This window comes from Alosa pseudoharengus, unplaced genomic scaffold (genome assembly GCF_046254945.1).
Source record: "Alosa pseudoharengus isolate Yale_2024_CS ecotype anadromous, Long Island Sound unplaced genomic scaffold, YU_APseudo_1.1 YU_APseudo_1.1_scf_20, whole genome shotgun sequence".
Lineage (NCBI taxonomy): Eukaryota > Metazoa > Chordata > Actinopteri > Clupeiformes > Clupeidae > Alosa > Alosa pseudoharengus.
Genome location: NW_027468664.1, coordinates 11,306,110 through 11,321,054, shown reverse-complemented (window position 1 = coordinate 11,321,054; position 14,945 = coordinate 11,306,110). Strand labels below are relative to the sequence as shown.

At 44.0% G+C, this 14,945-nt stretch overlaps 1 protein-coding gene across 1 annotated transcript in view; it reads left to right on the top strand.

Annotated features, from left to right (window-relative positions):
* The window catches only part of LOC143136087 (xylosyl- and glucuronyltransferase LARGE1), a 48,635-nt gene extending 42,182 nt beyond the window's left edge, over positions 1–6,453 (top strand). Inside the window, exons 12-16 of the mRNA XM_076296573.1 lie at positions 1,783–2,061; positions 3,364–3,510; positions 4,549–4,744; positions 5,090–5,847; positions 5,972–6,453. Coding sequence (XP_076152688.1) covers positions 1,783–2,061; positions 3,364–3,510; positions 4,549–4,744; positions 5,090–5,287 — 820 coding nt within the window. The 3' untranslated portion in view covers positions 5,288–5,847; positions 5,972–6,453. The remainder of the gene's footprint in view (positions 1–1,782; positions 2,062–3,363; positions 3,511–4,548; positions 4,745–5,089; positions 5,848–5,971) is intronic.
* The last annotated feature ends 8,492 nt before the right edge of the window (positions 6,454–14,945 follow it).

Genomic DNA, 14,945 nt, shown 5'->3' with positions numbered 1-14,945 from the left:
ATTTATTTCTTAAAGTGTCGTGAAGCATGCAAAGCAAGTTGAAGTTTATTTGGAACGAAAGCTCAGAAGTTAAGAGAAAATGAGAAAAGTGTAATAGCACTCCTAATAATATTAACCATTATCTGATCGTGTTTGCCAGGGGGAGATGAAGGTTACTTTTCTCTCTGACTCCACACTAGATCATCCTTAATGAAATCCCTTCAAATTGACCTAATGACTGTTAAAACACACAGAGGAAACTCCACTTGATCTTTTAGATTTTAATGAGTCTCGCTATTTTCATCCATTTTCAACATTCAAGGGTAAAAAGGAGAAAATGTTAAATTAACTGGCACAGGCCTGAATGTAATGCAGTAAGCCCCCGTAGAGTGAGAACATTTTTCAATGGGAGCCAGTCTCTGTGCAGACCCATCAGTACCGTATTGATGAGATAAGTTTAGTGGAGAAGGAAAGGAGGAGGAAAGGCTTTATTGACTTTTTTTCCCCTTCAGAGGCTTGTCATTGATAAATAGATAGGTGCATTGTGTCCACCTACCTGGGGCAGCACAGGTCAGGGACGTTTTCGCTGGGCTTCGAGCCTCGACCACTTTTACAGCCATCTGTATGCAAAGCCAGAGAGCCGGATCGGCCTGGTTCTTTTCCTCTGACTGGGGCTGATATAGTGAAGTGAATTAAAAAGTTCAAGAAGTAGTCCGCCATCGGGTGTTAATGGAAGTCTCGCCACAATTTCTTGGCTCATTTGCGCAAGTGTGTAGTGCTGTCAATGGCCTTGGTTTTTGCTGGCAAATGGAGGTTTGCCTGGCTGTCTTTGTTTCCAGTGCAGAGCAGTGTTCCACTGGTCCTTAAGAGGTTTTAAAGATTTTAAACTAGAAGTTAAGAGTTTGCTGTAGTCACTGTGTTTACGCTATGATGTTTTACTCTCTGGTAGTTTTGTGCTTTCCTCTGAACTTTAACTTGAATATTTAGGAATGTGCTGAAACCTTTTAGTGCATTATTTATACGACACAATATACTAAAATTACCCATCAGAAACACACACGTAAATTAGATTTTACAAAAGAATTACTGGCTTCACTGAACCATGAAAAAGGAGCTTAAACTGAAAATATTAAAGCAGTTAGTTATTAGTCATAATAGTGCTGGCATGGAGTAAGCAATGAAAAATGCAATGTTCCTTGGGCTCAGAGGAATTTGTGGATGCATTTACTCACTTTCATCTCGTGGTGTGCGCCAAATGACTCCAGACAGAGATAATTCAATTTGCCGACTGTGAAAGGGATCATCCACTATTTGTTTTGGCAGGCTAATTCATTTTGGCATGGCCTGGCATGGGTTAGAGGGCAGGCTGCTGGCTGCGGCTGGTTCGGAGAAGGGTAATGGCCTCACCGAGCCGCACATATTGTTCCTGAGTGGCTAATGCACGCACTGGTCTATAGCAGGCCAAGCGTCTAAGTGTTTGTTTAGAGCCACGTTCATCTTTAAGTGTTTGTTTAGAGCCACGTTCATCTTTAACCTGTCTTGTTAATAGTTGTTTATGGTAATGATATTTATTCTCACTCTCTGTCTCTCTTTTCTGTGTACGTGTGTGTGTGTATGTGTGTGTGTGTGAGTGTGTGTGTGTGTGTGTGTGTGTGTGTGTGTGTGTGTGTGTGTGTGTGTGCGTGTGCGTGTGCGTGTGCGCGTGTGCGTGTGCGCGTGCGCGTGCGCGTGCGTGTGCGTGTGTGTGTGTGCTTGTGCGTTTGCGCGCGTGTGTGTGTGTTTGTGTGTGTGTGTGTGCTATAGGCTCCAGATGCTGGAGGCCATCTGTAAGCACTGGGAGGGCCCCATCAGTCTGGCTCTCTACCTGTCGGACGCTGAGGCCCAGCAGTTCCTGCGCTACGCCCAGGGCTCCGAGGTGCTGATGAGCAGGAGCAACGTGGGCTACCACATCGTCTACAAGGAGGGCCAGTTCTACCCCGTCAACCTGCTGCGCAACGTGGCCATGAGGCAGGTCAACACGCCCTACATGTTCCTGTCCGACATCGACTTCCTGCCCATGTACGGCCTGTTCGAGTATCTCAGGTGAGTGTAACGGAGGCAAACTGAGCTAGCGTGCTAGTTGCCCGTGTAAATCCTCACTTACAGTTGGGAGCCTGGGCTTTTAGCTCAGTGGTTAGAGCGTTCGACTCCCATGCCGGTGAGTGTTGAGGTGGCGGGTTCGAGGGCCGTGAGCGGCGGACGAATTACGACCTCTGTTACATGAGCATCAATGTCCCAGTCCAGGTCTCAGAGCACTGCTGACCAGGCTTGTATCTGTTTCCGCGTTTTTGTACCGCCCTATCCACTTTTCAACAGTGGAACCCTCATACGTTTTTATAAATGTTTTCTAATTAGGTTGTAAATATTTTGTGGTCCATTATACGTTGTTATTCCACTGCTTAGTTAAATTTCCCATTGTCCTACGTGATTTAGAACGACCATTAACCGTATGTTATCTGCACACCTATGAAGTAGATCCATTTTTTGGCCGTATCACACTTGTATATTAATTCGCCAAACTCATTGTGAAGTTTAAATGAACGGTCACGTTGCATCCGACCTGTAAAATGCAGACGTTCAGAACATTGCAACATTGTAGCATATGACGGAGGTGGCTTTTAGCTAGATGGATAACAGCAGGCTAAGTAAAACAGCGATGTTTCAAAGCTAAAGTTCATCAGAATCTTGGGATACGCCCGCTTGACAACGGGAGAGATAGAACTAACGACTGGCCTTTGGCCGTAGCAACCATCCATTTAGAACTAGTAACGGCAGTTTGTCCTGTGAGTTGAGAAATTAGTTGATATGTGTCGGAAGAAATTAGTTCTACAAACAAGACAGTGTTAGCGATTACAACGTTTAAATTGTAACAGGAAATGAACACAACGCAAGTGGCAACAGTGGAATAAGCGGGATAATGGACTCCACGGTGGTCTGTTCACGGAAGTTAATGCACTACGAGGTTTAAACGGCCCTCCGCTTCGCGTCGGGGCTGTTTTACAACCTCGACCGTGCATTAACTTCTGTGAACAGACCACCGTGTCGTCCATTATCCCTTACTTATAACCCACTGGAAAACAAGAGCAACAGTGACTTGCTTGCCAAATACTGAGCCCACTTGTATCCGTACTAACTGGTCTGTCTTTTTTTGCCTTCAAAGGTTTGTTATTTGTCAATAAAAGAAATGGAAACATTGAATGAAATAAAAAGTGAAAAAGGGTTTTTGTGGCTTACAGTACCTCTTCTGCCTTAATGAGGAATTTCATCTCAGCTCCTTTTATGATGAAAGTTCTAGAAGAGGTCTGTGAAAATGCTCAGTGTGTCCTCTCATGCCTCCCCTACCAGGAAGTCTGTGGTGCAGTTGGACATGGCCAGCACCAAGAAGGCTCTAGTGGTGCCGGCGTTCGAGACGCTCCGCTACCGTCTGTCTTACCCCAAATCCAAAGCTGAGCTTCTGTCCCAGCTGGACATGGGCACTCTCTTCACCTTCAGGTAAAAGCCAGACATCTCTCTCTCTCTCTCTCTCTCTCTCTCTCTCTCTCTCTCTCTCTCTTTCTTTCTTTCCCTCTCTCTCTGTCTCTTGCTCTGCCATTCGTTGTTTCTGATACTTTTTGTGGAACTCTTGCTCTCTGACACACCCTCAAAGAGACGATCGAGGCCTAACAAGTCAGAAAAAGCCTCGCTCATCACTTTCATGACAGCGAGATCAAGTATTCAAGTTCTTATGTCAGACGGCTCCTCTCAGAAATGAAGAAACTTTCTTTGACAGTCAAGAAGCCTGAATAATTCCTATGCTTCAACCAACAAGGGCATCTGAGGCTGTTAGTCTGCCAGCAAGAGAGCAGTGTGGAGGTGTTCGTAAAAGAAGATGTATTCTACAGTGAAATGCCTATGTAGTGTTTCTTTAAAGGAGCTTAAGGGTGCTTCCACACTCAAGCTTGTAGACCAGAGTTTGCTTAAACCCTTAGATCAGTTTATTTAGTTGAAGAGAAAGCTGTTTTCAAAGGGGTGCACCAAGGCACTGTACCCGACTCCTCCATAAAACATTCGGTGCTCAGGTACAATTCACCTGAAGCTCTCCAATCTAAAACCAGGAAGTAAACTCCAACTGGTGTTTATATGGGGATTTCCTGTTAATTAGATTCTGTTTAAAGAACAGACAACATTGTAGTTTAGACAAGTCTGTGATGTTTATCCCTTCTCTGTCCTTACTGATCTTTCCTCGGAAGCACTGCAGCATATCATGGCCAAGAAAGTGTCGTTCTGTGGAAGAAAATCATAAATGCACTTTAAACATTTGCACTTGCACAGTCCCATGTAATGGGACATATCTACACATAATGGTCAATAAGCCACTTTCTCATGTAGTATGTATGTTCTGTATCAAGGCACTGATTGTAAGGCTCAGTCTTTGCACACTCATTGCACACTCATTTCTTTGCACACTCAGTCTTTGCAAACTCATGATTTCACTTTTTGTGTCCACTGTTATCGTTTGAGTGTTTACAACTATCTCTACCATTACACAAGGTATCATGTCTGGATGAAAGGCCACGCCCCCACCAACTTTGCCAAATGGCGGACGGCCACCACGCCCTATCGCGTGCAGTGGGAGGCGGACTTTGAGCCGTACGTGATGGTGAGGAGGGACTCGCCGGAGTACGACCGACGATTCGTGGGCTTCGGCTGGAACAAGGTGGCCCACATCATGGAGCTGGACGCTCAGGTACAGACCCATGGTTCAACGTGTCTTCTTCTTTCTTGTGCGCACCTTAGGAAGATTTTTAGATGCAATTTATCTTCAAAGGGAACACGTACCTAGCACACTAAGTGTATGTATATCCCTGGAGTACAAGCACAAAAAGTCTTTGATTTTGTGATAAAATTGCAAATAGGCTTATGATTGCTCAAGGGAACGAACTGCTAGTTCTCCTGATATCGACCTTGATTGAGAAACGCTACCAGGAGAGTTTAATGAAAATGAAAGATGAAAGTTTAGCGTCGATATTCAGACTCGTGAGAGGTTAATCATAATGAAAGCTTTTCTATGTTTTTTTCTTTCACTTTCCAGGAGTATGAGTTTGTGGTTCTGCCCAACGCCTACATGATCCACATGCCGCATGCGCCCAGTTTCGACATCACCAAGTTCCGCTCTAATGAACAGTACCGCGTCTGCCTCAAGACGCTCAAGGAGGAGTTCCAGCAGAACATGTCTCGTCGATATGGCTTCGCTGCACTCAAGTACATGACGGCCGAGAACAACAGCTAGCTCTACCCATCCATCCAGCTGATACACACACACACACTCACACACACACACACACACACACACACAAACACACACACACACACACACATACACACAGACACACACACGCGCGCACACACACACACACACACACACACACACACACACACACACACACACACACACACACACACACACACACACACACACATACTCCAAGACACTCAAACTCAAGAACTGCACCCTTTTGTGCCACCCAAGTATCCCAACAACAGACAAAGGGATGCCATGTTTCAGACTGCAGACAATTCCGAAAGTGAAAAGAAGACTTTTTTCCAACCAGTGGGCTTGCCCTCAAGGCCGTTGTGAACATGGACACAATATGGTTCCAGTTATGTCAATGACCTGTTGACCTTTTGACCCCTTTTTGTTTCCTTTCTAAATGTAATGAAAATCGCAAGGAATGGCTGGCCCAATCCTCACCCATCATGCATTTCAGCCCCTTCAAAATGAACAAAAACTCAACATGCAGAACAAAACAAAACTGCCCTCATGAGTTTAACTCCAGTTTGGGTTGTCAGGTAAGCTTGTAAAATGTCCTTGTTAAAAAGTTCAATTTCAAAATGTGTGAATAGCGAGTTTAAAAGGACTAGAATACCCTTAAAATACCAAGAAGCCTTACATGTTGTTTTTCAATATTCACAGGGTCAGTCGGCTGCAGTAACAACTTGGAAATAAATTCCTTTTTTTTTACCCAATTGGACTCAAGCGCTGAAAGACTAAACTCTCTTTCAGTATCTCAAGCTTTCAAAAATGAAATTCTGACAAGTCAACAAAATGAAGAGAGAAGGGCAAGCCCCCACTGGATCTCGACGAATCACAAGTAAACTGGACCAGTGATATTGTCAGCCTGAGGCCACTCATTGGCTGACAATATTATTGTGTGTGATACAACTGTGCCAAATGGCTACTTTGCCATGTTTTTCACAAATGAACAGTGTTTGCTTTGCGGCTGGTATTTTTCGGTATTAATACCGAAGAAAGACAAAGGGATTGTTTTAGTCTTACAAATTCTTTCTTTTTAAAAAAAAAAAAAGGAAATAGTTAAAAAAAAAATACCATCCATTGTATAATGCTGTTAAGTACTGTGAAGATGAAGAAGATAATAATGGATTTTCCATGGGGCTGCAAGCAGCTTCAGTGGTCTTCAGAAATTTGAGTCAGAAAAAATGTTGAAAGTTACATGTCTATTTTGATAATAAAACATTTAATGTCAGTTTGTTGTTTGTCTATTCAGTGTTCCATTGTGACACATTGAGTAATGATTGCCTGCATGTCTATAGTCCTAGCATGACAGGCAAAGATACAACTGCACTATTCGCCAGAGGTCATATTAAAGCAATCATTTCACAAAGGAGGCAGAGTGAGCTGAGGGAATGCAGAGCATGAACACAGCAGACAGCATGTCAATGGCATAACAGCACATGTAGTTTACGACACACTCACGCATGCATATACTGACAGCTTCACCCAAAAGATCATAATCGTTTTGAGATGCTGCTTCGTAAGGGTCATGGCTATGAGCAAACCATGCACCATCTTTCTCAGTAAATAATCGTTTAGCACATATACATGTCAGCTCGCAAGTTGTCCTGCCGCTCTGCAGACTTTAATGACCTAATCTGAATGTAAAGCTGCGACAGCAAATGCGTATGTTAAACAGCTCCTTATTCAGGTCAGTAGTTTGCTTAATGCATTGCCATAAGTCATCACTGCTACACACATAATAAGTACCCCTAATGAAGCTTGATGTATAGCTTGCCACTCGCGCTCAGTGAAGCTGATGAAGCCCATGCCTTCAGTCTGAGAGCTTCCTTGAATATTAGACTTTAATGCTGTAGTAATGAGGAGCTTTGGTCTAAACCAGGAATTTTCAATCATTGGTCTTTCAAGACACTACAGGTGATCCATTACCATGCATTCAGTAATTTCACTGAGGGACACACTGTTTTTTTATTTTATATGTCCTTGTATTAATTAATGTTAGTGAATAATCAAATTCATGCAAATACATATTATATCAAAATGCCAACATGACTTTCCGGACTAAAATAGTGTCCCCTATAATGTCCATATGGTCTATCCATGGTAGCCTGTCCTTTGCTAATGTTGAAATGCATCCACACTACAAGGGTCCTAAGGTTGCTTCTTATTTAGAATGGTGGTCCCTGAGTCACAATCAGTTGAATACAAAGCACCAACAACTGCTTAGTTAACATTGATAAAATCTTGCTGGCATGTAAACGAACATGTTTTGGCAATATATAGCTGACAGTGTCCTCAGCTTTTCTTACATTTTTATAAGGTGCTCTCGCGTGCATCAATGTGCATATGATATCAAAACCATTGCCATCTTTGAAAAGGCAACATCTTTTTTTTAAAAATGGTTAAATAGTTGCATAGTGTTGCTTTGAAGGCGAGCAGATCACGGGTTTCTGGCGAGAGCTGATGGCAGATGAAGAAAGGCTGGCGTTGACCTGAAAGCCCCTGCTGTTGTACCGCTCTGATTCATCTCCCCTCTGACAGGTGAGATCAGTTCCACTCTCCTCAATCCCCGCTGGCTAAATGCAAAAGGACATTTCACAAGCCAGGAGAAGCTCTTATAAGTGAAGACTGATGGCACAGAGGCTTGCTAAAGAAAGGGAGAGAAATTCCTCCACCCCCAAATAGTAAGAAAAGGGCAAGACCAAATCCTGCTTGAAAGCCTTTTTGCCTCCATCCATCTCTGAAAGAGCGGTGTGACACACACACACACACACACACACACACACACACACACACAGCCCCTTAAAACCAAATACTTCTTTTTCATTTCAAACACCCTGACAGCTGTGACTCATACCTCCAAGACATTGCCCAGGAGGGGGGAGACTTTCAGTGCCAGACTCCACAGGATCCGTGTCTGCATACAGGAGAGCATTTGCGGTGCAAGACATGTGGTCTTTCCCCTGGGGGTCTGGGGGTCTGCGCTGGCTGCGTCTTGAAGGGTGTCCCCCGTAAGCCATACAGTGTAAGGCATCTTCTTACGTGGGATTTTTGGGGTGTTGTGTTGGATAATTTGACAGAAAAAAAATGCCTGCGAGCAGGGATTTAGAGTACATATACTTGTACAATGTGTATTGTTTTTCCATGGTCTTTGAAATAACAAGACAACACTTGAAAGCACCTCACGGAGAGGAACAAAATCTATGTGTTAATATTGCACAGTGAAAAACCCTTGCTTCAATCATAATGAAACATGAAACATGGAATAGAGATTTTAAGGGAGAACTATTTTATTTTTATTGTACTATTGTATTTGTCACTATTCTATTCTGACTTCAAAATTGGTCCGTAGAAAGACATCCATGACTAGCTGATACAGGTAGTTCTAGATAAATTATATGTTTTTTAATTAGCCAGAGCTAGTGCTGCGCGAGTAGAGCTTCACAATGCAGACAGATAAAGACCGATATTGCAGGGAGCCAGGTGCCAATGTCACCTCATTAATCTCAGAGGTTTTCACATTACGCCGCTGTCACATCCGCATGGGAGAATCACCTGGTGCACCGCTTGCCTTGGAGTCAGAGATCATCTCCATCTATCACGAGAGGAGTCGCAGAGGAGACGCCGTACAGAGGCATGGGTCACAGAGAGCCGCGATTACGTTTGCGGCCTTGGGCGTGTGGTCAAAGTGGGCACCATGGAGGCCCTGAACTTAAACGGCTTCTGTCCCTTGCTTAGGAGTTGAGGGCCCCGTATGACCTACATATCTACTATACAAACATTCAGCTCCTTGGGTAATTACTCACTCTGGTGCTTGCTTTGTGTTTGTGTGTGTGTGTGTGTGTGTGTGTGTGTGTGTGTGTGTGTGTGTGTGTGTGCAGTGAACTGCTCAAAATGGTATCAACCACACACACACACACACACACACACACACACACACACACTGCTCTTGCACACACACACACGTCTTCATAAAGCACACATGCAGAGAGAGAAGAAGAGGCAGTAGAGGGAGAGAAAACTGAATCGGATTATTCATTTCCAAAACTCTTCACAGAGAGTGTTACCTGACATCAGCATGTCTTATTGCATCGCCGACGCCTGAGATGCTGTGGAGATCCCTGCCAGGGTGATGTGCTTGGCAGACAGGCTCTGCAACACCCACATGGTTGGCAGGCAACAAAGGCTAATTTGCCTGCTTTGTTCAGCATTGGCTGCTTTGAAAAATCAGCTTTAGCCATGAACAATCTCATGCTGCGTTTGAGCTTAATATCACCCTACGGCTCTTTGACGAGGACAGAACCTGTCAATCTTGGAAGCAAATGCGAATCTCTGTACAAAAAAAGAAAATGACACCTGTACCTTTTCTTCTTTTTGTCTTTGCATCAATAGATAAGCTTCTTTGTTTTTCTGTTCGTTGTTCAAATCTAGTGTTTGTCTTGATTATGTTTTTTTCTGTAGTGCTTAAACATGTGTGCATGCATGGCCATTTTCTGACCTCTTCCCTCTCATTGATAATATGCTGGTCTTAATTGTACCCGCAAAAAATCCATTCATATTTTAAACAGTATCTTTCAGCAGTGTTGAATTGTTTGCGTGTGGGTGTTCACTTTTTGTGAGTCATAGTTCACCAAGAGTGTACAACAACAACTTCTACATTTTCAACAGACTTCCAAAATCATTAACACTAAGTTGGTTTCAAGAAATTCATCATGACATGGTTCTCTTTTGGTCTTGGGAAGACCTAGGGGGGTATACTACAAAGCAAGGTTAGTGGTGTGTTATGCATAAAATCTGAAGTGTGCTAAAAAATTGACAAACAAGCGAATGTTCCTGTAATTTTTTTTCTTTGAAGTTTTAAATCTGAATGTCAATTGTTCACTTTAATTTTGGCAAGCAACAAGGCAATAGCCATGAACTTTGGTCTCTGCTTGTCAAATCCGACCCACCGAGGGCTTTAGGCTCAACATACCGCTGACCTTCTTTCATAGCTGTTGACATACCCCTCAAATCTGTTTTTGCTGTTATTGTTGCTATGGTGATAACTGGCAAGTGCACCCATTGATCCCACAGGTTGGCTAGAGAGAATACAAACTTGAACAGATGGAGAAGGGGAGGAGGTGGATGAGGACGAGGAAATCTCATGTCCAAGGTGCTGTGAAAGACCAGCATGAATACACATTGAACAAGGATGAAGTTTCTAAGTGTCTGACCGATGGGAATGTATTACTTGATGATTTTTAATTATGTGGTCCAGATCGAACGGATGCACATGACCATGAATTATCATTTCATTCAGTCAATTATTGAATCAAAATGCTGAAGAAAATCAGCCATGCACATCCTAGGTATTTTGCAATGCAATCTGAAACGAAACTACTCTGCAGGTGACCCCAGCCCCCTCTAACCACATGATCAGCCAGATGGACCATCACAAGGCTCTGTTATCTCCTGGCAAAGCAACATCTCTACCATGCCACTAGGAACACTGACACACCAAGAGCTATCGCTGTAAGCATGACAAACTATCATGCATTGTACAAATCACAGTCTTACACCAATGGTTTGTCCAATGGTTTACACCAATGGTTTGTGACCTCCGGTTGGGGTGATGGTGGGGAGGTACCTTTGACTTTTCATCTCAGCAGGAAGCGGCCACAATTCATCAAGCCTGCCATGGCGTAGCTCCTGTGTCTAACCCAGTTCAGGCTGATGCTGGGCCATCAGCACTCTCCACAGTCCACCCCAAGAGACCCTCTGACCCCATTGGCAGACTGTGCCAGTTCGCAGCCTTGGCACTCTCAGTTCAGGGCTTTACAGCTGCCCCCCCTCCGCCTCCCTTCCCTGTGGGGGCTCACCAGCCTTGCCCTGCAATGAGGCCAGCACCCTGGGGGCAATCCCCCAGCCTTGGCAGGGACCCCCCCCCCTTGTCTCGTCGGCCCTTCCCTCTATATCCCACTATTCTCCCCATCTCTCCTCTCCTCTCCTCTCCTCTCTGCTCCGCTCCTCTCCTCTTTTCTCCTCTCCTCTTCTCTCCTTTCCTCTCCTCCTCTCTTCTCCTCCTCTCTTCTCTTCTCCCCCTGCCATCCTGCCTGCTCTCTCCATTTGTGGGCATGTGCCATGTCCTGAGGGGCTTGGTGACCTCCACCTCTGCTGAGAAAGACTGCGGGAAGGAAGAAAAAAAGTGGGAGGCAAATGGCACATAGCGCAGGTAGAGGTGCTGACATTTTTGGAGGCGCTCCATGAGCCTTGAGGCGAAATCGTTTTCGCCAACTCATTTCTTTTTTCTTCCCCCTCCGTCTCCCACTTGGCCTTCTCCTCGGTTCGAATTGAGCTGAGAGTTCAGCAGGCTGTCACCAGAGCCCAGCCCGGCTCTGTTGTTATCACAAGACTGCTTTGGCTTGTGCCTCAGGAGGTCGTGGGGTTTCCATTTATAAACCTTAAAGCCATAAAGCGCTAGATCAACATGCACTAGACGAGATTTAGTCGGACACATTTGTTTGCTTTTTTTTAAATCAGTTGGAGTTTTTGGTTGAAGTCCTGCATTTTTGAGGTGGGTAGAGCAGGTTACTGATGGCCTTTACAATGTGGTCATCTTCATTAAAGCCAAGCAGAGCGTGTGCACAGTGCATTAGTTCCCCATTCATTTTAATGATCGGTGTGAAAACAATGACCGCGTGAGAGAGCAGACTCAGAGAGGCTATCATACTCTAACCTTAGCTGGTCATTAGCCGGGGAAAACGTACTGCCTTACGTCTATGTACATAATTGACCTGGTAAGGTATATTTTCCTCTTAAAATCAATTGGATTTGCATGATCTAAGTCATTAGGATGGCACTTATCAAAGAAATCAATCATTTTACAATGAATATTGATCTGAAACGACTACAAAGTATTTATTGAATGGCCTTTGGACTCTTTCATAATGCTACAAAAACAAATTATCTATAGGCTATGAAGTATTTTCAGATCATGGTGAAACTGGCTCATCAATACTGACAACACAATATAGATTTAAATAAACAAAAACATAAATTTGTGTTGGTGTGTGGGCTCTTCTAAATAGATAGAAGAGATAGAAAACAGAGAAAAGAAAACAAGCAGTGAGATTGTACCACTGGATTCAACCAGTAGCATACATTGACCATTAAATCGCTGTGAACTAGCTCAAATCAAGCATTCCATAGAATTAGTAGAAATAGTTGAATTAGAATTATTTTGTTGTGGGCTGTTTGTACATCATCCACTACATAGTGTCTCTCTTAAAGCCACATCACCAGGCAATGTACATGCAGTCTGACTGTAGGAACAGTAGTTGGGAGGAGTACAATTGGTCACCTATTGCAATGAATGTATAGAGGAAAATATTGGTTCATTTTAGAACAAACACTCAACACTATTCAGTCCCAGAGTGGTTCATAACCTTGAGATACGGGACAGGACAACAGGGTGGAGATGTTTATCATGAGTTCTTCTTCATCCCCTGTCTCTGTGTGGAAAGTCGAAAGCCTCTACCCCCTTACACCCCCGAGGAACTTGATGATTTGTTCTGCTGTCTTTACAGCCCACGGTGACAAGGTGACTTTGCTGAATTGGATCGTTTCACTTCATCAGTTGCTCCTGGCCCAGAATAACATGGTTCATTCAATCCACAGCAGGAACACCTTTAGTGGTACATTGTTGTGTCAGTCTCATCTCGGAGAAAATATGCGGTGTGTTAAAAAAAAAAAAAAAAAACCTGACAAACACCTTCCCGCCTAGCCCGCCTGTTGGTCTGTCGTACATCATGTGTGAGGTGCGCTGAAAGCCTAGATGAGTTTCTCCCTGAATCAATAATTTGTAGGTTTCTCCCGCAAATTTCTCTTGAGGTTGTCACGGTCCGTGTTGGCTTTCATTATCGGTTGTTTATTATCAGAAGCGTGTCATGACTTCAAATGGGGACCTGTCAGCATCTCAGCTCCGAGCCATCCTTGGCATCTGTTGGCATGGTTGCTTCTATTTTAGACAGCCTGTTCTGTCTTGAGGTTGCAGTTATAAAAGTCAATGTGAAGTGCCCGGTTCTCTCTGGATTGGTCTGTTATTAGTGGCAGTTCTCTGCATCTGGAACAAGCAATTGAGTGACTTTAAAATACATAGAGGGAACATTTTGTAATGTTTGCATTAAAGATAAGAGGCATTTTCTAAAGCAGCCACTTTGTGGAAATGTAAAATGTCAACATTTCAGTCATAAATTGGCTACGGAAGTGTTTATCATTCCACAATGTGCCTGTGACACAAATGCACACTGATAATAATCGGCTGAAATGTTTTCATTGTGTTGAGGTGTTCAATTAACTTGTCAAGCATTAAATTGCCGCAAAGAAAAAGCTAAATTAAGTGTATAATGAAATCATTCAAGGAACTGTGTAGTGAAAAAGAGGATTAAAATCATCTTTGGTTCAGCGGTCAACCCATTTTTAAATATACTTCCGCCTCCCTCTGTGGAGCACAACCCACACACCCCCACCCACACACCCCCAACCCACCTTTGGTCTCTCTTTTGTCTTTTTTTGCTGACCCATTAAGACATTATGAGTTTTGCACAGAATTGTCTGTCTGCTAGAGATGGGTTCTTTATAGACAGTATAAGCCTGGGTACACACCCAGACTCCCCACCTTTCTTTATACAGCCAAATGAAGCTTTCAGCTCTGCAGTCACCCCTTGGGTCAGAGCGGTCAGGAAAACAACTTCTGTGGGCATAAATTACCCAGTGATTTATCAGATTGGTCTATGCACATGCACAGAAATGTACCCTTTCTGGAGTCATTCAAAATATAAAGGAATCTCATCTCAAGTTCAGACTTCTTTCGAATCGCACGTCATCGTGGAGATGTATGGCTGTCAAGTTACAATGAGGGACTTCTGACATTGTCATGATTTAGCAATTCAAGAGCGGCACTCTTCAACAAAGCCGTCTGACATTAAAAAGGGAAATTTGAGTGAAGTAGCTGCCTTCAGTCCTATGCAGTGATATGTGTCTTGTTGCTTTGGGGGAATTATGGCCCTGGAGATGTCTGCGCTCCACCGGGTTAGCTGCCAGGAGTCTCTCCTCGTGCCCATCAGTGTTAGCGGCTGTCTGTATCTCTCTGAACATTCTGATTTCGAGACAGATGTGGGATGCTTGGCCTTGTTCCGCCAGATCACTTCAAAGGGACGGCGTGCAGATGTGTAATTGCTCCCAGAGGGAATTATTTCGTCGACTCCCCTTCTGGAGCGTCTATGGTTACCCAGGGAGTCGACGTGGCGACGATCTGTGCCAAAAGTGGGCCGTGTTGCTGGGTACCGGAGTATGTGTTCCTGGTCCCTGAGGGGAATGCTATTGGCACAGTCCGGGAAAAGATTTAAACTGTAGGAGCTCAAAGGTTTATTTTTCTGCTCCAGTACTCTCAGAAGTCACACTGGGGACATTTCATATCAAGGATGTCCTCAAACACAGATACACATACAAACACTTTCTCTCTCACACACACACACACACACACACACACACACACACGCACACACACACTCAGGCACATGCATGCAGGAAAGCACACACACACACACACATTTTGTCTGTGCACTGTTTTGATGGTCGACAGTAGACGCATTGT